The following is a 24,168-nucleotide window of genomic DNA, read 5'->3' on the forward strand; positions in this document are numbered from 1 at the left end:
GATACCTCATGTATGACTGTTTTACTAACATATAACTGTGTTCCTTTAGTGAACTGAATTGACATCAAGGAAAGGGATGAATGTTTTCATTTCATTAAAAAAAACAACGTTTTATTGCTTGTCTAGCGTGTATAAATATTTTATATACAAAAACATTTTTTTTTTTTCATAGGACATTCAAATGTCTTACAAATTTCATGTAAATTGTTTTGACACAAATCATACAAGTACCTCACATGGAGTGCAATATCACATTTCATAAAACCTCTAAGGTGACAATTCCCTGTAGCTAATATATAATCTGTATATAAAATAAAAACACTGAAAACTGCCAGAAGGCAGATGGCTACCACTGTCATAGGTGTATATCTCAAGAGATACACTGTCCTGAACAGAGAGGATCCATTTGTTAAGTCTCTTCTATATGCAACTGTAATTCTAACAGTATCGGTAAATCATGTAGAAATATATTTGCCTTCCAAAGAATTCCTATGGGCGTCATATTGAGTTGTATCATTGTAGAACTGTAAACCTGTATCACCTCCATATGACTATATATCATCGTCACTCCAGTCGCTGACAGAGACCAGGCTGCTCTTCAGAGTGCTGCCGGTTCCTGCTTCATTCAAACCTGGGGAATGGATAAACATCATCAGAGGCTGAAGATGAAGGGTAAAGGGACCTGAATGGAGCTGGGTCTGTGAGAGTGAGTGAGACTGACCTGTTTTCTGCCCCTTCCCGGTGGATGTTCCCCAGACACTGGTAGTGCTGTCTGAGTCCAGGCTCTTCCTCACAGGGGCGGTGGGCTTGCCCACGGGGGCGGGTACCGATAGGTCATCCAACGAGGAGATATCCCAGTCATCCTCATCATCCTCGTTTGTATACTGAAACGCATAACAGTCCAGATTAACACGATTAGGATATGGGAACATTCTGACGTTGACAAATGTTCTGTTTGTTCTCTGTGTCTTATGTTACTCTGGGTTGATGATGACACTGCAGAGAGGAGACTACAGAGGATTTCTCACCTTGAGTTCCCGTACAACATCTTTGTCTTTACTCTCTGGTAAGATGCTCACTCCCCCTAGTGGCTTCTTTGGTCCTCTGTCTGCAAGCTGCTTCTCCAGGCTCTTAGTCAAGTCCCTGACCAAGTTATCTGGAAAGACAAATATGGTCAGCACAACGCATACAAACCTATGGGAAACAGTTTTCAATAAACACACAACTAAAAGAAAAGGTGTGTTGTTATCTGATATTAGCACTTAACTTCTTTGGGACTGGGGGGCAGTATTGAGAAGCTTGGATGAATAAGGTGCCCAGAGTAAACTGCCTGCTACTCAGGCCCAGTTGCTAATATATGCATATTATTAGTAGATTTGGATAGAAAACACTCTGAACACTGAAGTTTTTAAAACTGTTTGAATGATGTCTGTGAATATAACAGAACTCATATGGCAGGCAATTTTTTCTCCAAAAATCCAACCAGGAAGTGGGATATCTGAGGTTTGTAGTTTTTGCCTATCGAATATACAGTGTCTATGGGGTCATATTGCACTTCCTAAGGCTTCCACTAGATGTCAACAGTCTTTAGAACCTTGCTTGATGCTTCTACTGTGAAGGAGGGGGGAATGGGAGCTGAATGAGTCAGAGGTCTGCCAGAGTGCCACGAGCTGATCACACGCACTCACGGGAGAGGTAGCTGCGTCCCATCGCATTTCTACACACAAAGGAATTCTCCAGTTGGAACATTATTGAAGATTTATGTTAAAAACATCCTAAAGATTGATTCTATACTTCATTTGACATGTTTCTAAGAACTGTAATATGACTTTTCATCTGAACTTTCGCCTGGACTTGCCCGCACGCCATGAATTTGAATTGTGTACTAAACGCCCAAACAAAAAGGAAATATTTGGACATAAATGATGGACTTTATCGAACAAATCAAACATTTATTGTGGAACTGGGATTGCTGGGAGTGCATTCTGCTGAAGATTGTCAAAGGTAAGTGGATGTCAGAAGGTGAATTCACCAATTTGTAAGTCGCTCTGGATAAGAGCATCTGCTAAATGACTTAAATGTAAATGTAATATTTATAATGCTATTTCTGACGTTGTTGACTCCACAACATGGCGGATATATGTATGGCTTGTTTTGTTGTCTGAGCGCTGTACTCAGATTATTGCATGGTGTGATTTTTCGGTAAAGCTTTTTTGAAATCTGACACAGCGGTTGCATTAAGGAGAAGTGGATCTAAAATTCCATGCATAACACCTGTATCTTTTAGCAATGTTTATTATTAGTATTTTTATTATGTTTATTATGAGTAAATTGATGTGGCTCTCTGCAAAATCACCAGATGTTTTGGAACTACCGAACGTAACGCGCCAATGTAAACTGAGATTTTTGGATATAAATATGAACTTTATCGAACAAAACATACATGTATTGTGTAACATGAAGTCCTATGAGTGTCATCTGATGAAGATTAGCAATTATTGATTAATTTTATCTATATTTCTGCTTTTTGTGACTCCTCTCTTTGGCTGAAAAAATGGCTGTGTTTTTCTGTGAATAGGCACTCACCTAACATAATCGTTTGGTGTGCTTTCATCGTAAAGCCTTTTTGAAATCGGACACTGTGGCTTTACAACAAGTTTATCTTTAAAATGGTGTGAAATACTTGTATGTTTGAGGAATTTGAATTATGGGATTTCTGTTGTTTTGAATTTGGCGCCCTGCACTTTCACTGGCTGTTGTTGAGGTGGGACGCTACCGTCACGAATATCCCAGAGAGGTTAAAGAAGTAAATCACACAAAGGAGTAAATCAGCCTCGTGGTGTAAAAACAACAAAAGTCCCTCTTACTCTTTGTAGTCTTCTGTACGTTCCCATTCTGATCTTTGTAGTTCTGGAGCTGTTGTGGGTCGACCTCCTCCAACTCACTCCCCTCTGTCCACTCTCCCTCGCTCTCTACCACAGTGACTGCCGTTTTGGTCGTGTTGACCGCAGTGCTTCTGGGCTGCTGGGGTTTATATGGCTGAGCCTGGGTGATAATGGGCTGGACCTGTTTGGGCTGGCTTGATCTGGCCTGGACCGGTTTGGACTGGGTGAGTTTGTGATGGGGGGTTGTCTTGGGTTGTGTTGGTTTGGGCTGGGAGGCTCTGTGATGAGGGACTCTCTGCTCCTGTCTGGGTTTCTGAGGTGGCTCCTCCTCTTCCTCCTCTGATGATGACTCATCGTCTGAGCTGAAGGGAGGGGTCCTACGAGAACCAAGGCAATGTCATAATTTGAAATGAACGTACAATCAATCACTCCCTTATAAGGTAATAATAAACTAATACCACATAAATGAAGCCAGTGGTGAGGTAGTCTCTTTAGACAGGGTGTCTATCTGGCATGCATTGAGACAAACAGCAGGAGATTCTGACTAGGTACGTACTTGGGAGTGGAGGTCTTGGGCAGGGTAGTGGTAAGGGTCCGGGGGGCAGGCTGGGGGGTCGTCTGCAGCTGTTTGGCAGGCGCTGCTGGTGGTCCTGACATCACTTGGGTCACCTTGGAGGAAAGGCTGCTGGACAGCTGTCTGGCCTGGGTCACTGTAGGGAGGGACAGAACAATAACAATCAGCTGATTCGTTCGTTTGAGGACGTCTCGAGGCCTAAGTAGGTTAAAACGGTGACGAACATGACTCCTGTTGCGAGCAGCTTAAGGCTTAAACTGTTACATTGATTAAGGGGGACTTGTTTAATGTCACCAGCAGCAACTATCACAAGAGAATGGAATAGACCCACAAGATGAAACATGAACCCCTCCGCAAAAACCACATGAACATTCTTGAATGCATTAAAAGTTCTAAGTCCTCATACTCCCCACATGCTATAGACCACCAAGTGCTAACAGTCAGTATCTGGATAATATGTGTGAAATATCAACAGAGAAGTATATTTCCTGGGTGATTTAAATATTGACTGGCTCGCATCAAGCTGCTAACTCAAGAACAAACTTCAAACTGTAACCAGTGCCTGCAACCTGTTTCAGGTTGTCAGTCAACCTACCAGGGTAGTTACAAACAACACGGGAATGAAATCATCAACATGTTTTGATCACATCTTTACTAACGCTGCAGAATTGTGCTTTAAAGCAGTATCCAAATCCATTGGATGTAGTGATCTCAATATAATATCCATATCTAGGAAAATCAAAGTTCCAAAGGCTGTGCCTAATATAGTGTATAATAGGTCATACACCAAGTTTTGTAGTGATTCATATGTTGATAATGTAGAGCATATTTGCTGGTCTGTGGTGTGTAATGAGGAGCAACCAGACGCTGCACTTAATAAAATAGCTTATTCCAGTTACTAATAAGCACGCACCCATTAAGAAAATTAATGTAAAAACTGTTAAATCCCCTTGGATTGATGAGGAATTGAATGGTTGAGAGTAGAGGTCGACCGATTATGATTTTTTCAACGCAGAAAAGCTATCAAATTTAATCGTTTACCTTTGATGAGCTTCAGATGTTTTCACTCACGAGATTCCCAGTAAGATAGCAAATGTTCCTTTTTTCCCAAAATATTATTTTTGTAGGCGAAATAGTTCCGTTTGTTCTTCACGTTTGGCTGAGAAATTGACCGGAAATTGTGGTCACGAAAACGCCGAAAAATATTCCAAATTAGCTCCATAATATCGACAGAAATATGGCAAACGTTGTTTATAATCAATCCTCAAGGTGTTTTTCCAAATATCTATTCAATAATATATCAACTGGGACAGTTGGCTTTTCAGTACGACCGAGCGGAAAAATGGCTACCTCTGTATTTTACGCAATAATCACTCTGAGAGCCATCAGGTGACCACTTACGCAATATAGTCGCTTACGCTTATTCTTCAGCATAAATGCGTGAAACTATGCTGTAGACACCTTGGGGAATACGTAGAAAAGGTTGATAGCCCATTCACTGTTCAATAGGGACGCATCGGAACGTAGAGCTTTCAAAACATGAGTCACTTCCGGATTGGATTTTTCTCAGGCTTTCGCCTGCAATATCAGTTCTGTTATACTCACAGACAATATTTTTACAGTTTTGGAAACATTAGAGTGTTTTCTATCCTAAGCTGTCAATGATATGCATATTCTAGCATCTTGTCCTGACAAAATAGCCCGTTTACTCTGGGAACGTTATTTTTTCCAAAAATGAAAATACTGCCCCCTAGTTACAAGAAGTTAATAAAATCCATTAAGCCTCAAGTAAATAATGAAACATGTTCAATTTGGTTTAAATAATGCAAAAACAAAGTGTTGGAGAAGAAAGTAAAAGTGCAACATGTGCTATGTAAGAAAGCTAACGTTTCAGTTCCTTGCTCAGAACATATGAAAGCTGGTGGTTCCTTTTAACATGAGTCTTCAATATTCCCAGGTAAGAAGTTTTAGGTTGTAGTTATTATAGGAATTATAGGACTATTTCCCTCTATACCATTTGTATTTCATTAACCTTTGACTATTGGATGTTCTTATAGGCACTTTAGTATTGCCAGTGTAACAGTATAGCTTCCATCCCTCTCCTCACTCCTCCTTGGGCTCGAACCAGCAACACAACAACATCAGCCACCATCAAAGCAGCGTTACCCATGCTGAGCAAGGGAAACAACCACTTCAAGGCTCAGAGCGAGTGACGTTTGAAACGCTATTAGCGCGCGCTAACTAGCTAGCCATTTCACTTCGGTTACACCAGCCTCATCTCGGGAGTTGATAGGCTTGAAGTCGTAAACAGCGCAATGCTTGACGCACAACGAAGAGCTGCTGGAAAAACGCACGAAAGTCTTCTTTCTTTACTAACGACATGCCACTGGCTTTGAGCAATGGCCAGTGTGTCTACGTATGTGGATGACTCAACACTATACACTTCAGCTTCTACAGCGACTGAAATGACTGCAACACTTTACAAAGAGCAGCAGTTAGTTTTGGAATGGGTAGCAAGGAATAAGTTAGTCCTAAATATTTCCTAAACTAAAAGCATTGTATTTGTGACAAATCATTCACTAAAACCGAAACCTCAACTACATCCCGTAATAAATAATGTGGAAATTGAGCACATTAAGGTAACTAAACTGCTTGGAGTAACGTTGGACTGTAAACTGTCATGGTCAAAACATATTGAAACAACAGTATCTAAGATGGGGAGAAGTTTGTCCATAATAAAGCTCTGCTCTGCCTTCTTAACAACACAATCAATAAGGCAGGTCCTACAGGCACTGGTTTTGTCGCACCTGGACTACTGTTCAGTAGTGTGGTCAGGTGCCACAAAGAGGGACTTGGGAAAATTGCAGTTGCCTCAGAACAGGGCAGCACGGCTGGCCCTTAAAAGTACACGGAGAGCTAACATTAATGACATGCATGTCAATCTCTCATGGCTCAAAGTGGAAGAGAGATTGACTGCAATCATTACTTGTCTTTGTAAGAGGTGTTGACATGCTGAAGGTACCGACACCCATGCGTACCCCACAATACAGGCCACTAGAGTTCTCTTCACAGTCCCCAAGTCCAGAACAGACTATGGGAGGCACACAGTACTACATAGAGCCATGACTACATGGAACTCTATTCCACATCAGGTTAATGATGCAAACAGTAGAATCAGATTTAAAAAGCAGGTAAAAATACACCTTATGGAACAGAGGGGACTGTGAAGTAACAAACCCAGGTTGACACATGCATACACACAAACGATAACATAAGCACTATACACACACGTACATGGATTTTACATTGTAGATATGTGCTTAGGGTTAGTATGTTGTGACTTCCGTAAAGATTGGATTGTAATGTTTTTTAAATTGTATAACGGGGTGTCACGGTCGTCCTCCTCTTCATCTGAAGAGGAGAGGCGAGAAGGATCGGAGGACCAAAGTGCGGCGTGGTAAGTGTTCATGATGAATATTTAATTAAAGAAAGTACTGAACACTGAATACAAAAACAATAAACAAATAACGACCGTGGAGCTATCATAAGGACTGTGCTGACACAAGCAACTAACATAGACAATCACCCACAAACAAACAGTGCACCCAGGCTACCTAAGTATGATTCCGGTTCCGGTTGGAGCGAGCGGTCGCATCTACACTTCGGTCCGCAGGTAGTATAACTTTTCATTACATTTCGTTATAGTACAACGGTTTGATTTGTCTAATCTTAGCAATTTCTTCTTAGCCAGCTACATAGCCGTCTTTGTATCAACGACAATTGCATAATTATCGTATTTCGTCGTCCTAACGTATCTGCCCAGCAGCTAGCTAAGCAGCTAGCTAACATCCACTGTCCACTAGCACTGTAGAAACTATTACACTCTACTGAACGACTCGATTAGCGTAGTGTCAGCTAGCTACATAGTTGTCTTCGTATCCAAGATAATTGTGCAGTTTAGAGTGTGTAGACTTAGAGTGATTATCTTAATTTACCGAGGTTAGCTAGCCAGCTATTTGTCGTCCTTAACGTAGGAAATGCTGCTAGCTAGCTAGCCAACAGCTAGCCAACCTCTACCGAATTGAACTCCAACTACCCGGTCAACATTCCGCGTCGCTCCACAGGTAGTATCACATTTTCATTTCACTTCATTACAGTACAACGGTTTGATTTGTTTGATCGTAGCTACCCAGCTACATAGCCGTCTTTGTATCTAAGACGATTGTGTAGTCTAGAGCGATTTTCTAGGTTAGCTGGCCAGCTATTGTCGTTCTTCTAACGTAGCTAGCCAGCTAGCCCCCGAATAGCAGCACTGTAGTAACTATTACAGTACAACGGTTTGTTTTGTTTGATCGTAGCTAGCTAGCTACATAGCCGTCTTTGTATCTAAGACAATTGTGTAGCCTAGAGCGATTTTCTAGGTTAGCCAGCCAGCTATTGTCGTTCTTTTAAAGTAACGGAACGCAATCAACCTTGCTAGCTAGCCAGCTAGCCCCGAATAGCAGCACTGTAGAAACTATTACACTCGACGGAACGACTTGATTAGTGTAGTGTCAACATCGCAGCCACTACCAGCTAGCCTACTCCAGCAGTACTGTATCATTTCAATCATTTTAGTCAATAAGATTCTTGCTACGTAAGCTTAACTTTCTGAACATTCGAGACGTGTAGTCCACTTGTCATTCCAATCTCCTTTGCATTAGCATAGCCTCTTCTGTACCCTGTTAACTATGTGTCTATCTATCCCTGTTCTCTCCTCTCTGCACAGACCATACAAACGCTCCACACCGCGTGGCCGCGGCCACCCTAATCTGGTGGTCCCAGCGCGCACGACCCACGTGGAGTTCCTGGTCTCCGGTAGCCTCTGGAACTGCCGATCTGCGGCCAACAAGGCAGAGTTCATCTCAGCCTATGCCTCCCTCCAGTCCCTCGACTTCCTGGCACTGACGGAAACATGGATCACCACAGATAACACTGCTACTCCTACTGCTCTCTCTTCGTCCGCCCACGTGTTCTCGCACACCCCGAGAGCTTCTGGTCAGCGGGGTGGTGGCACCGGGATCCTCATCTCTCCCAAGTGGTCATTCTCTCTCTCTCCCCTTACCCATCTATCTATCGCCTCCTTTGAATTCCATGCTGTCACAGTTACAGCCCTTTCAAGCTTAACATTCTTATCATTTATCGCCCTCCAGGTTCCCTCGGAGAGTTCATCAATGAGCTTGATGCCTTGATAAGCTCCTTTCCTGAGGACGGCTCACCTCTCACAGTCCTGGGCGACTTTAACCTCCCCACGTCTACCTTTGACTCATTCCTCTCTGCCTCCTTCTTTCCACTCCTCTCCTCTTTTGACCTCATCCTCTCACCTTCCCCCCCTACTCACAAGGCAGGCAATACGCCCGACCTCATCTTTACTAGATGCTGTTCTTCCACTAACCTCACTGCAACTCCCCTCCAAGTCTCCGACCACTACCTTGTATCCTTTTCCCTCTCGCTCTCATCCAACACTTCCCACACTGCCCCTACTCGGATGGTATCGCGCCGTCCCAACCTTCGCTCTCTCTCCCCGCTACTCTTTCCTCTTCCATCCTATCATCTCTTCCCTCTGCTCATACCTTCTCCAACCTTTCTCCTGACTCTGCCTCCTCAACCCTCCTCTCTTCCCTTTCTGCATCCTTTGACTCTCTATGTCCCCTATCCTCCAGGCCGGCTCGGTCCTCCCCTCCCGCTCCGTGGCTCGATGACTCATTGCGAGCTCACAGAACAGAGCTCCGGGCAGCCGAGCGGAAATGGAGGAAAACTCGCCTCCCTGCGGACCTGGCATCCTTTCACTCCCTCCTCTCTACATTTTCCTCCTCTGTCTCTGCTGCTAAAGCCACTTTCTACCACTCTAAATTCCAAGCATCTGCCTCTAACCCTAGGAAGCTCTTTGCCACCTTCTCCTCCCTCCTGAATCCTCCTCCCCCTCCCCCCCCCCCCTCCTCCCTCTCTGCAGATGACTTCGTCAACCATTTTGAAAAGAAGGTCGACGACATCCGATCCTCATTTGCTAAGTCAAACGACACCGCTGGTTCTGCTCACACTGCCCTACCCTGTGCTCTGACCTCTTTCTCCCCTCTCTCTCCAGATGAAATCTCGCTTCTTGTGACGGCCGGCCGCCCAACAACCTGCCCGCTCGACCCTATCCCCTCCTCTCTCCTCCAGACCATTTCCGGGGACCTTCTCCCTTACCTCACCTCGCTCATCAACTCATCCCTGACCGCTGGCTACGTCCCTTCCGTCTTCAAGAGAGCGAGAGTTGCACCCCTTCTGAAAAAACCTACACTCGATCCCTCCGATGTCAACAACTACAGACCAGTATCCCTTCTTTCTTTTCTCTCCAAAACTCTTGAACGTGCCGTCCTTGGCCAGCTCTCCCGCTATCTCTCTCAGAATGACCTTCTTGATCCAAATCAGTCAGGTTTCAAGACTAGTCATTCAACTGAGACTGCTCTTCTCTGCATCACGGAGGCGCTCCGCACTGCTAAAGCTAACTCTCTCTCCTCTGCTCTCATCCTTCTAGACCTATCGGCTGCCTTCGATACTGTGAACCATCAGATCCTCCTCTCCAACCTCTCCGAGTTGGGCATCTCCGGCGCGGCCCACGCTTGGATTGCGTCCTACCTGACAGGTCGCTCCTACCAGGTGGCGTGGCGAGAATCTGTCTCCTCGCCACGCGCTCTCACCACTGGTGTCCCCCAGGGCTCTGTTCTAGGCCCTCTCCTATTCTCGCTATACACCAAGTCACTTGGCTCTGTCATAACCTCACATGGTCTCTCCTATCATTGCTATGCAGACGACACACAATTAATCTTCTCCTTTCCCCCTTCTGATGACCAGGTGGCGAATCGCATCTCTGCATGTCTGGCAGACATATCAGTGTGGATGACGGATCACCACCTCAAGCTGAACCTCGGCAAGACGGAGCTGCTCTTCCTCCCGGGGAAGGACTGCCCGTTCCATGATCTCGCCATCACGGTTGACAACTCCATTGTGTCCTCCTCCCAGAGCGCTAAGAACCTTGGCGTGATCCTGGACAACACCCTGTCGTTCTCAACCAACATCATGGCGGTGGCCCGTTCCTGTAGGTTCATGCTCTACAACATCCGCAGAGTACGACCCTGCCTCACACAGGAAGCGGCGCAGGTCCTAATCCAGGCACTTGTCATCTCCCGCCTGGATTACTGCAACTCGCTGTTGGCTGGGCTCCCTGCCTGTGCCATTAAACCCCTACAACTCATCCAGAACGCCGCAGCCCGTCTGGTGTTCAACCTTCCCAAGTTCTCTCACGTCACCCCGCTCCTCCGCTCTCTCCACTGGCTTCCAGTTGAAGCTCGCATCCGCTACAAGACCATGGTGCTTGCCTACGGAGCTGTGAGGGGAACGGCACCGCAGTACCTCCAGGCTCTGATCAGGCCCTACACCCAAGCAAGGGCACTGCGTTCATCCACCTCTGGCCTGCTCGCCTCCCTACCATTGAGGAAGTACAGTTCCCGCTCAGCCCAGTCAAAACTGTTCGCTGCTCTGGCCCCCAATGGTGGAACAAACTCCCTCACGACGCCAGGACAGCGGAGTCAATCACCACCTTCCGGAGACACCTGAAACCCCACCTCTTCAAGGAATACCTAGGATAGGATAAGTAATCCTTCTCACCACCCCCCCCCCTTAATGATTTAGATGCACTATTGTAAAGTGGCTGTTCCACTGGATGTCAGAAGGTGAATTCACCAATTTGTAAGTCGCTCTGGATAAGAGCGTCTGCTAAATGACTTAAATGTAATGTAAATGTAATCAGAGACAACTAATGACACCTGCCTCTGAGAACCATACTAGGCCGAAACATACAAATCCCCAAATCATAGAAAAACAAACACCCCAACTCACGCCCTGACCATACTAAATAAATACAAAACAAAGGAAATAAAGGTCAGAACGTGACACGGGGATCCATAATAAATACAAATACATCTACCTTGAGTGGGTTGTTTTGGTTTGACCCGCTGCTCGGGGGCAGAGTCATTCTCCGTCCTCTTGTCCTTCAGTTTCAGACGCAGTGTGAGAGCCACATCCTCACGGTGACGCCAATAGTCCGGAATGTCCTTCGCCGTACTCTCTCTCTCCGAGCGCAACTTAGCCATGAGATCACTGTACTCGCTGCCTCCGAGTCCCCTCAGACCCTACAGAGTTGTGTAGATTAGAAAACGGAAGACGCTTAACTATCATAAGGATTATCTTTAATGGGGAAACAAATGATCCCTCAAGTCTATTAGTGAAGTCAATTTGTTTTATGTTTTTGATGGTGTATCTGTCAGGCTGACTCTTTCACGGCATAGATCTTCCACAGAGTGTGATTTTAAAGATGCCATTGTGTATTTGTACTCATGAAGGTACAGTACATACCGGTTTGACTCCCAGGGACTCAAGCTTCTCTAGGAGTGCCTGCTCCAGGGCGGGACGCAGCTCCCTCTTGATGTTGGGGTTCTTCCTCAGGACACTGGTCACAGAAGACGGCTGCTTCATTACAACAACTGGCTTCTTTTCAGACACACTGGACGAGTCTATGACAAGCACCAGACAAGTACAGTACAGTTACACACATACACTTGATAACACACTCAAAATAACACTGACGCCTTTGTAGTTTCAGAGGACAGGCTGGGCAAGCATGAAAATGATTTGAGAGAGAGAGAGCGGTGCATATGAACTTCCTTTTCTTCTATTTACAAAGGACTTGTGCCATAGATAACTACAGCTAACAGCCACATGATTCTTGAGAGGGACGGGCAGAAGAGAACATCTTGCTGCCTTTTTGGTCCAACGTGGCTTTGACTGACTTGACTTCACAAATGCTCACTGACTACATGGCAGGCATCACAGACCGACTGACACGTCCGTGCAGTATGCATGCATGGAGTAGACAGACAGACGCTGCTGCCGTCTAGACTGTGTTACCTTTGTCCTCCTCAGACAGCTCCTCTATAGGGTCCAGTTTAGGAGCAGAGGGAGGCTGCTCTGATTGGACAACACAGGGGATCAGAGGTCAGACAAGAGAGGGAACTCGGGTAGATGGAACAATAACATTGATCTCTAATGGTGTCTTGTTGGGAGGTCTGATCAACAGGGAGAGATCGCTGACAGAACAGTCTCGTTACATGCTAGCATACCTTTTCTCTGAGCAGAAGGATGCAGATGTCTGGATTGACTGAGCTACATATCGTTGGGAATCTCCTGCTAATAACTTACCCTTCACTACTCTCTTTGGTTTAGGCTCTGGCGCTGTGGCTGTTATGATCACTGAAACATACAAAGTAGGAACAATTGTCAGCAATAACAGGTTCTTTCCAGAACTATAAACACCTAATATCCACGTTCAAGCTAACATTCAGATTAAAGCTAATATGCAAGCTCAAGATATTATCCAGATTCAAGCTAATATCCAAATTTGACAAATATAAACATAGTAATACAAAAAAAAAGTCAAAGAAAAAGTATGCATACCTGGAACTTCAACTAATTTAGTAGGTGGATTTGAGGACATGTGCTTTATCTGTGAAATGAAGAAGTACAATAAGATACATTTCTTAATTATATACATTTTTTTATGTTTTGTAGTCAACCCCTGCTGTTGAACCCCAAGGGCGTAATCTAATTTCATTTCACTTTTTATGAAGTCAGTGGCCCTGACGACTACACTATACGAGTGTGTGGAAACATGACACGTCCATCCGGCGCCATCAATCCAGGATTTCCTGTATGAGGGTCAAGTAGGCGCCCAATTTCCCGGTGGCCGGGTCGCCAGGGGGTGGTGGTGAGTGAACTGACCTGCTCTCGCTGAGAGAGGATGATTAGGTCCCGCTCCTGAAGCCGCTGGTCACTCTCCTCCTTCTGCCTCTGGCTCTGCTGCTGCCACTCCACCACAGACGACTCCAACCTGCTAAACTGATCCTGCCACTGAGAGGAGACATAGGACAGACATAGATGTTAGAGATCCCACTGCGATGGCTGCCTCTTTCAAGGCTCTCCGCTGACCATTAACTATTCAATAGAACTCACAAGTAGTTCTGTTCACCAGTATTCTTCATCAAAACTTAATATACCTGATTCTTTTCACTCTCATGGTTAGCCTTCATTTTTTCAATTTTTGATGTAAACCTTTCTTCCTGTAACAAAATAAATAGTTGATACATTTAAAAAAAAATCACAACTTGAAATATTTAAAGAGAAGAAGTACTGCTTAGCTGCTTACCAGTTTCTTGTGTTTCTGATCCATCTTTTGGACCACAATCTTGTTTTTTTCATCCATGTCTTGGTCAGTCTGCTGGGGAGCAGGACTGGGCCTCCTCTCAGGAGTGGTCATCTTGAGATCCACTTTCTGTACAGGTCACATCAAATCATTCAAACAAAAACCTCCCTGACTTACAGAACCAAATCACCAACGCATCAGTTTGAATTGGACACAGAACTAGGAAAGTCAGTGCTTTGCCAAATGGACTAGTGAACTCACTTGTTGAAGAAGAGCGTTCCTGTTGTGAAGCATCTCTATCTCCCTCCGGAAACCGTCTCTCATCTCCTCTATCTTCCTGTGTTCTTCTTCCTTCCATCTCTCTAGCTTTCTCATCAAATCCTGGTGCATGGACTGCTGGTCTCTTTCCTACAGATAAAAAGAGAATGAAAATGGTCGAAAGCTCTAAACAAATACGCAAGTGCAAACTGATCAATGCCATGGAAACAAGCACGGTTCTTATTGTCCCACCTGAGAGGCTTTGGCCAAGAGGGCTTGCCTCTGTGACTCCAGCTCAGATGTGGTGTAACTCAGCTGCCCTTTCAGCCGACTGATCTCCTCTTCATCTGCAATGCTTTTCACTTTCCTCTGGTTGCCTGTCCTTAACTCTGAGAGAAACATTAACAGAGACAGACTAATGGAGAAAAAGTTAGCCTAAGTAGTGTTTCAGGGCCGGGCTCAAAGATATACACCTCTCTCTTTCTGTGGGAGTGTGTGACATGTCTACTGCTGCTGCAAACTACAGTGGGATGTCATAGGAACTGGTTCTCCAGCATTGTAGACACACTGTGGTGCGCTTGGGGACACCCATACCAGTGGGACTCCCTATAGGAGACAGGGTAGTTGGCTGCAGTGAACCTTCTAACCTGACTGACGGTTACTTTCCCTACCGTTCTCTCTAAACTGATGATCAAACCTTTTAAAGTTCTCTTGACTTACGGCTGTCGTACTCGTCTGCATGGCGACGTTGCATATGATTCTGGAGAAAGGAGGAATTCATGAAGGCTTTATCACAATGTTGACACTAAAGGAAAAGAAAAGGAAACGGAATTATACATTGACAGTACATTCCCATGCAAAGATTGCAACGAATCAATGGTCTGAATACATGTTGTTTGCTACCTTCACTTATAGATCACATGTAAGGCCAATTTTGTAATAGGCAACTTGGGCTGTGTGTAAAAAATTAACACATCTGAACCCAAAGCTCAAGCCGCGACTATACTATCCACCATTAAGCTTTAGAGACTGTTTCCTGGGAGACAGATCGACATAGCGACATTACCATCCACCAATAAGCTTCAGGGCCTGTTTCCTGGGAGACAGATCTACATAGCGTGTGTGACGTGATTCACCCCATATGCCTGGCGTCACCTCGCTCCAGCTCACAGGGGAGGGGGAGTGACAGACGGGGCAGATTAAACGCCAGAGCAACCACATCACACGCCACATTTAACGCCCGACACCAACACAGCACGCATCTGTGCCTTCATTCAAACTGAACCGCACTGCCACCGATACCTTGTTGCCTCGCGTGCTGGTGCTTTACCATGCTGCAGGGGAAGTGGTGGTTTCTACAACAGAGACCCTTGTTGTTGTGTGCTGTAATTGCATTGCTGCTCTGGAATAACTTTGGAAATTGCCAGTGAAATTGAATTAGGTCTGGTCCTTGATCGAATCAAGGCGGTTGTGTGTCTGTTGGCATCCGTTTGCCGTGTCTTGATGTGCGAGACAGTAATAAAAAAGCGGACTAAAACGTTCATTTTCTAGATTGCATTGACAACACACAGGCTGAAATAGGCAGGACGTTTCTTGAATGATACAAGTACTACAATTTATGCAAAATTTCTGCGAATTGCAGACAATTAGGCTAGATACTGTGTATCAGATACACTGTGCATTCTGTATATCTGTTGAAGTTCCTGTATCTGTAAATGTAGCTTGACGTAATACATTTGAGTACCTGTGTGAAACAATCAACACATCTAGGCCTATTTTTGGAAGCACGGTGGCCCATCAATAATTGAGCTGTACAGACGCCTCGGTTATCAACGTGCCTGTTAGCCGGGCAGGGCACTCTCACCTAGCAACAATGCTCAGTCATATGAAACACTAGGTGTTGCCTTGGCAACAGCTGGGCCCTATTCAACAGCAATGCCCTTTAAAAATATAAGGATCCTTCTATTCTACATCTGTACAATAAATGCATACATTTCTGGTGTAACAAATAGAAGAACATCAAAACGACACGTTGACGTGAGACCAATGTCATTATGGAAACATTAATGAGGGTGGGGGAGGTGGTTCAGTCATTTTGGTTCCTTCTCTTACCACCCTTTTGTAAGTGGATTAAAAGAACTAGGTCTAATTATCACCAGCTGACACCATCTGCTCAGAGCACAATCCTATTGTTTAGGTCCCAAAACAAAGCTGATAATGATTACGTCTACCAATCCTTATAAAGTGGCCACATTACAGCTACGGGATGAGGTGAACCTATTTCCAATACTATGTCTCTGATTTAAATGGTATAATTAATTAAACCAAATCAAATTTGATTTGTCACATGCGTTGTAAACAACAGGTAGACTAACAGTGAAATGCTTACTTACGGGCCCTTCCCAACAATGCAGAGAAAGAAAGAAAAAAAATGATGTAAAAATAATAACACAAGGAATAAATTCACATTGAGTAACGATAAATTGGCCATATACACAGGGTACCAGTACTGAGACAATGTGCATGGGTACGAGGTAACTGAGGTAGATATGTACGAAGATGAACCTCCTGTTAGCATTCTCACTCCTCTGACAATGATAATTGAACAAAGCTAAAGCAGCTCTGAATATCACCTGGGGAACAATGGCTAAGAGGGGGACCCAGGAGGAAGGGGGGACTAACTGTTGTACAATACAAATGGAAACCGACACCGAGAAGAAGCAGCAACGTGAGGAGGTGTTCAGTACCTTATGGCAATTGGTCATGTTGATCATAGCCTGCTGGTTGAGGGCAATGATTTTCTTCCTCTGCTTCAGCTCTGTTTTCAGTACCATGGCCTGGTCCGCCTGCTTCTGCTGCTGGGCAAGGAGCTGCTGGTGCTCGTGGGCCTGGGTTTGCAGTCTATCCTCGGCTGCCCCCAGGCTCAGGGTCAAGTACTCCTGGGAGTGCAGCAGGTACTCCACTGTCAGCTGGGCCAGGCGGAAGAGCTTGAGCAGCGCTGGGTCCACGGGGTTCTGGCAGCGGACACAACGCTCCCCCTCCACGTTGCAGAAGGTCACCCCTGTGATGTGCTCCTGCAGGGTCTGGAAGTCCAGCTCGCTGGCCACCAGGTCCACGTCCACCGCGCTGATCCGGCGCCAGTCAACGCTCTCGCGCCGAGGCCGGAATTTGAAAGGCGGGATGGTGGTGGATGTGGAGGCAGACATGGCTGGTGGTGGTGGTGCTGGAGGACACCGGCCGCTGGAGGAGGGCTGGCTCAGGGGGGAGTTTAGGAGGGAGGGGATCCCAGCTGATGAGTGGGTCCCTTGGGTCTCTGGCTGGTATGGGTAATAGACGTTATTGTAAAATGGCTGAAAAAAACAAGACATTTATACTAGGTTATTGTTTTTTGTTTTATTTGTGACAGACAACAACAAATAGATTATTGTGTGCTACAGATTAGAAATGCAGCATCTCAATCAAGGTCAGGGAGAAACAAACCTTCTGCAGGTATCACAGAAATACAACAGCAGTATAGAATATGGAAGAAAAAAGCAAAGATTCTACCTCTCAGCACATGAATGAACCATATGAGATGAAACAAAAATGGCTAAGCATTACAGTCGTATTCGAAGGTAATCTACCCAATTCTTCCGATGTCAAGTTGAGCCGTGTTGTCCTTACCATCGTGGATTTCATGAGCCTTTATGAGATCGAACACAGAGAACGAGTAGTCGTTTCCTATTGGTGCACGCCCCCTTCAGCTGTCTGTAGCGACACCGAGACAGGGCGTCCTCTCGATCACCATGGAGACAGAACAGTGCGTCTCCCTGGGGAGACATATGTTATCAAAATATTGCACCTAATCAATCCTAAATGATTCCACAATGCACGCGACTGCAGCATCAACAGTATCCTCGCAAGCTGAATGTATTCAATGTTTTTTGTGAAGCCACTCATGCCACTGACACTGCAGTAATAACATATGACCATTTTTAATTAATATTCTGTTATTCTACCCACGTGATATCTGTCTGGCTAACATCTGCAACAAAAATGCTTAAACGTCAGTCTTTTTTTCTATTTGTGCAATAAAAGCCACATAACCAATTGAGTCAAGTGAAGTGTCAAGCTCTCAACGTGCATGACATTGCTTGATTGCTATTACCAAATAATGTAAACCAAATTACGCAGCTATTCTCATCGAACTAACGTTAGATACTTTGTGGCCCAATTTTTTTAGAATTAATGACTGTTGACAAATAACCATATTTATATTCTGCAGCATCACCCACTTCTGGTTGCCCCTCTCAAATTACGGGCACTGTGCCTCAAAACAGTTCAAGTTGGGACAAGTTGAGCCCAACAAAAGAACAGAACGCATGTGGAGAAACAGTTTTAGGATTTTTTTTAACGTCAGTTAGCTACCTAGCTATAAATGTAACTAGGCTATATTAGTTAATAGCGTAGTAACTAGCTATTTAGCTAGCTAAGTAACGTTTATTTTGTAGACATGAACAAAATAGCAACCAGTAAATTAGCTAGCTCACACGTCTGTATTTTCAAAAACATCCCTAGCTAAGTAGCGGACTAAACTCCACTCCATGGTGAAGGGAGAGTGGAGTTTAGTCCGTTAGTTACTACCGTCGGCTCGCTAGCTAGCTAAATTGGCTAACGGACATTTAATTTAGCAGCAAACAAATTGATTGAACATGGACTTCATCATACGTGCCTTTTTGAGTGTGTCTCATAAAATAAATAACATTCTGATCGAACTCTAAGTTTTAGTCAGAACTCAAACTTGCCGTCCGCAACGTTTTTAAAGTCCATAAAAACTGTTTTTCCATGGGACTCGGGCTTCTCTGAGATCTTCGGATGGAGTGAGACTTGAGAGACCGCGGTGACGTAGCAGCTGCTGCACACATTCCAAAAACTCTGCTCATCCCGTATCCCCTCTCCAAAGAGGGGGGAGGGGAATTAGGGAACTCAAACTGCAGAGATTTAGGAAAGGGGATTGACAAAAGTGGGTGTTAGTCTGTTATCCCCTGAATACGCAATTGCATATACCATATACACATTTAGAGCCACGGTGCTTTTAACATTTAGTTGGCTGTTGGCCGTTACTTTTTAGCCACCGTCGTTGTTTTTACAGGCAAGAAAAGCAACCGCGCAAAAAGGACAAGGCTGCTGCGCTCAAGGTGGTTTTCGTCCTTAAGCAGTTTTCAGTGGCTAAAGGACTCCCCCTTGTGGTGTAGATTATGAACTTCCCCACAGAGATGTGTGCCTTGTTCTGTCAGAAGATGTCAGTAGTAGGTCCTTTATAAAAATGCTTATGATTATGCATCACTGGCATGAGGCATTTTCAAGATAAGGCTGAGCAGTTAAAGCCTAGTATTTCTGGCAAAACCTATTCCTATTTATTTGTATCATATTATAATACTTTTATCACATTTTCAAGACAAATTATAGTTAATTTGGTCCTTTGGAATCACAGTCCAGATGTCTCATAATAAAATAATACAATTTTGAGATTATTAACATGAGTGCACTGTCAATGACTCAACAATACCCTACACACTATTATTAGCATGACACAGACAATAGGACATCTAACTCACTATTATCAAGGGGAAACATGTCAGCTGTTTTAGTTGAGGTCAGTCAAGCCAAACAGCTGTGGGGGCAGGGAGAGAACACAGCACCTCCTTGTTAAAAGAGACAGAAAGACACTGTGGGGTGCATCGTGCCAGTCAGTGTACACACACACACACACACACACACACACACACACACACACACACACACACACACACACACACACACACACACACACACACACACACACACACACACACACACACACACACACACACACACACACACACACACACACACACACACACACACACACACACACACACACACACACAGTGAACATTACATTTATCATTTAACAAGGGAGTTGAGGTAGTAGGGCAATCCTAAAACTCATACTTTACTTTCCATCTTGAGAGTGCCTTTCGTATCACATCAGCTTAAAGGGGTGGTAGGGAGCCTAGTGGTTAGAGCGTTGAGCCAGTAACCAAAAGGTTGCTGGATCAAATCCCTGAGCTGACAAGGTAAAAAAAATATGTTGTTCTGCCCCTGAACAAGGAAGTTAACCCACTGTTCCCTGGTAGGCTGTCATTGTAAATAAGAATTTGTTATGAACTCACTTGCCTAGTTAAATAAAGGTACAAAATGAGAAAGATAATCTAGTGCTGAACCTGCTGCTGTGGTAGACTGACAGTAGATGAGCAGTGGATGCTGGTTCAGTCCCCAGGCTGTACCACTAGCAGCAGTTAGAGGTCCTGATGAATAGTGGATTTAATTCAGACAGACAGGATAGCCTTGGGCAGACAGACAGAGACTTTTCCCTCAGGGGGCTTTTCCAGGAACAGGCAGGAAGCTCGTACTGGTGTGGTATGTCATCCCAATGAAGCATCCCACAGTTCAGCAAAAGGACAACATGTTGAAGATGATGTGTAGAGGTCCAAGTTTCACCCAAAGGCGTCTGACCACACGCCCATTAGATGCTTACTCCAAAGGTAAAGGTGAAACCATCAGAGCCACTTCTGCAACTATCAAGCTGAGTGACAGGACAATTGCAAGACAATTGAGTTGCTACACTGTCGTCGCAAGGCATCTTATCCTCCACTTTTCTCCATATCTGGAGCCTAGTGAACGCGGTATAACAATTGTGCACTATCTCAGAGCTGAACTTTCTATAGAAATGCTCCTTTTCCTTTCATCCAAGCCACTTTGTTGTCTATTTTTGACAGGCGGGCCGAGGAGTGTTTAGATACAGTGTAGCGAGGTGACTCGGCCTCGTAGGAAGGAAACATGAAAGGAAATAGCGGCGAGGACAGAGGCAACCCATGGATCCTTTTATTGTCTACCCACAAACACGTGTTGCTAAGTTCACTGGGAACCGAGGACTCTGTGTTCACAGGTTGTGCGTGATTCGTTCCTGGAGCTAGGGGCGGAGAAGGCTCTAATAGTGTGAGAGAGAAGGAGATAGAAATAGAGAGATTACCAAGAATCTCAAAAGTAATAAGAGGTAAGAGTCAGGGAGAGATACCTGTTTGCTGCATGTGGACTAGGACTGTGCTTTAGTGCTCTAAAATGGCTGATTCTTCTATCCTTTCCTGGAAGGTGAAAGGTCTACGTTGTTTTCACTCATCTCCAACCTGGTTCTATATCACTGGTCATCAAACCAAAGGTCAAATAGGGGGTGCATATATTTGTTCTGTTTCACACATATACAAATGTGTAACCTGTATACGTGTGTGGTGTGAATTTGAAATGTGTTTTTGCATATCCCACTCCCCCTGAGAAACCCTCGGTGAGTGGGGGCCACGGTCAGGGATCAGCCATTATTGACAGCGACCCTGGAGAAATTAATGCTAAGTGCCTTGATCAAGGGCAACAACAAAAAAAAACAGTTAGAACCAGTGTGCTAGCCACTTTTCGGTTACTGGCCCAACGCTGGTCAGCAATAAGGAAGGGAAGATAGTCCCTAAGAGTCACAGCTTAAGAGTGTAGGTGGGCGCCAACATTCATGGAGGAACTGTGAGACATTAGCACTTCTCACCATCTTCCAAGATAGTGCTATGTGCAACACTGAATAGTATCATTTGTATGTTAGTGAGTAGCACTCACCGGTTCTGATGATGGTTATTTTTTACATCAGTGCAAGATGCATCTCAAGGTTGCTGCTTACAGCCCTGTGTTCACTAGTTGTAGATCTGGGCTGAGGGCATGTCGATAGGTCCCTGTGCTTTATGTCATGTGACATCACATCAAGCTGTGTTTCACTCCCTTTGGCCTGGCTCCAGCACACAAAAAGTCATCATCTCATTATAACACATCCTTTGAAAGCAGTAGTCATGTCTAAATGGCTCCTCCCCACTTGTCTTCCCAGAATATTCAATTGGACAGCTTTTAATCAATGAAACATTAAAGAGCCATCAATCCGGTGAACAAGTCTCCTTGACTTGTGTGATGCAGCGCTTTCAGACTTTCAGTCTCTCTACGTAACTCACTGTGTAACGTCTGTACAGTATCACTCTGGTGTTGGAGGTAGAGAGTTCACACAACTGCAGTGAGCCAAGCATGGCAGGAGGGGAAGTGTTTGAGTACTTGCTATGCAATAGGGAGATGGGAAGTGGACATCACCATGTATTGACATAGATCATACTGTATATTGATGTACCTGGTTAGGAATGTTAGCAAATGAATAGGGTTACGGCTCCACTTTCTACTCAATTGAAATACTTGAGTTCTCTATCTCAGTGTGCAGGTAGAGAGCATCAGTAGCTATCTTAATTTGATAGGTTGAAAGGTGTAGCGGTGTAGATTTGAAAGGGCGATATCCAACATGGTCCCTGGCAATTCTCCAGCCGGATTCTCTCCCAATTCAGAGAAGGGATCTCATTCCTGTCAAGCCAGGACAAGAAAAGCACTTAACTTGACATTTAGAAAGGCTCAGAGATTTTCTCTAGAGGCCAGAGGAAAAAGAAAAGAAAAGAAGAGGATGTTATCGCAGACATGTGTTTAAATGTCAAATGTGCTGGTAGCTCTGTGACCACGGAGATAGCAAAAACCTGTCCTCTGGCCTATTTGGAGTTCACATATGAAGCTTTCTCTACACATTCTCTTTTTTTATCAAACATTATCTTCCAAGGCTTAGTGCTCAGCGAAAGGTCATCATCCCAGAACAATCATCTTATGTAGCATATTAATGCTGCTCTAACCCTTTCAGATACTACTGTAATACAAATTGATTTGAAACTGTCCACACATTTGGGCTGGAATGAGATTTCACTGGTCTTCATGACTCACCTGAAGTCATAGCTGCCTCAATAAATGAACAGACAGTTCTATAATACACACACAATCAAAAACATAATAACAGACATATACCTGAACAAGGTTAGTATTCTCCTGTGTCCTAAATGGCACCCCATGCCCTATATAGTGCACTACATCCCTACCTACTGTAGCGAATAGGGTGCCATCAGGGACGTATCCTACATCTACTTCAGGTGTCCCTTTGAAGCAGTCATCTACGGGTCCCGGTCAAAAGTAGTGCACTACATAGGAAATAGGGTGCCATTTGGGATCTACTTCAGGTGTCCTTTTGAAGCAGTCATGTTTTAAGACCTCTCTAGATATTCAACCACTGCTCTTGAATGATAGAGCACTCGCTGCATCATTCATTCATCGTTCCAACTGCTGCCTGTTGAAAGAATCATTACAATGTTATTTCAAATGGTGTTCCTTTACGTTGATATACAGTACCAGTCCAAAGTTTGGACACACCTACTTCTTCAAGAGTTTTTCTTAATTTTTACTATTTTCAACATTGTAGAAGACATCAAAACTATGAAATAACACATCTGGAATCATGTAGTAACCAAAAAAGTGTTAAACAAATCCAAATATGTGTTAGATTTTCAATTTTTCAAAGTATGACAGCTTTGCACCCTCTTGGCATTCTCTCAACCAGCTTCACCTGGAATGCTTTTCCAACAGTCTTGAAGGAGTTTCCACATATGCTGAGCACTAGTTGCACTCTGTGGTCCAACTGTGGTCCAACTCATCCCCAACCATCTTGATTGGGTTGAGTTCGGGTGATTGTGGAGGCCAGGTCATCTGATGCAGTACTCCATCATTCTCCTCCTTGGTCAAATAGCCCTTATACAGCCTGGAGGTCTGTGGGGCCATTTTCATGTTGAAAAACAAATGACTGTCCCACTAAGCGCAAACAAGATGGGATGGCGTATCGCTGCAGAATGCTGTGTTAGCCATGCTGATTAAATATGCCTTGAATTATAAATTAATCACTGACAGTGTCACCAGCAAAGCACACCCACACCATCACACCTCCTCCTCCATGCTTCACGGTGTTAACTACACACTCGGAGATCATCCGTTCACCTACTCTGCATCTCACAAAGACATGCGGTTGGAACCAAAAATCAAACATTTGGACTCATCAGACCAAAGGACAAATTTCTACCGGTTGAATGTACATTGCTTCTGTCTCCTGGCCCAGGCAAGTCTCTTCTTCTTATTGGTGTCCTTTAGTAGTGGTTTCTTTGCAGCAATTCGACCATGAAGGCCTTATTCACACAGTTGAACAGTTGATG

The 24,168-nt window shown here is 44.5% G+C and overlaps 1 protein-coding gene across 5 annotated transcripts; it reads right to left on the reverse strand.

The window, feature by feature from the left end:
* Positions 1–89: 89 nt before the first annotated feature.
* LOC135543460 (cilium assembly protein DZIP1-like) lies at positions 90–18,888 on the reverse strand. 5 transcript variants are annotated; one of them, XM_064970739.1, is made up of 19 exons: positions 18,781–18,888; positions 17,660–17,805; positions 16,744–17,346; positions 14,717–14,801; positions 14,249–14,385; positions 14,000–14,146; positions 13,742–13,867; positions 13,593–13,655; positions 13,318–13,446; positions 12,994–13,042; positions 12,739–12,789; positions 12,448–12,507; positions 11,896–12,053; positions 11,468–11,672; positions 3,442–3,595; positions 2,868–3,262; positions 1,029–1,156; positions 722–884; positions 90–631 (listed from the first exon to the last, which is right to left on the reverse strand). In XM_064970739.1, the coding sequence occupies exons 2-19, from the start codon at positions 17,672–17,674 to the stop codon at positions 552–554; spliced, it is 2,748 nt and encodes a 915-aa protein (XP_064826811.1). In that variant the 5' UTR covers positions 17,675–17,805; positions 18,781–18,888; the 3' UTR covers positions 90–551. The 5 variants fall into 5 exon arrangements, with proteins under 5 accessions (XP_064826811.1, XP_064826812.1, XP_064826810.1 ...); XM_064970740.1 differs by having other exon boundaries at positions 16,744–17,313; positions 18,708–18,888; XM_064970738.1 differs by having other exon boundaries at positions 18,708–18,888.
* Between the last annotated feature and the right edge of the window lie 5,280 nt (positions 18,889–24,168).

The sequence above is a fragment of the Oncorhynchus masou genome, chromosome 7 (assembly GCF_036934945.1).
Source record: "Oncorhynchus masou masou isolate Uvic2021 chromosome 7, UVic_Omas_1.1, whole genome shotgun sequence".
NCBI classification, from domain to species: Eukaryota; Metazoa; Chordata; class Actinopteri; order Salmoniformes; family Salmonidae; genus Oncorhynchus; species Oncorhynchus masou.

Bases quoted from the DNA above. Each gene is read 5' to 3' on its own strand.
- LOC135543460 (XM_064970739.1), bottom strand. The intron at 13,447-13,592 runs GTATATTAAGTT...GTCTCCTCTCAG, and splicing joins ATGAGAGTGAAAAGAATCAG to TGGCAGGATCAGTTTAGCAG. The intron at 12,790-12,993 runs GTATGCATACTT...TGTATGTTTCAG, and splicing joins TAAATTAGTTGAAGTTCCAG to TGATCATAACAGCCACAGCG.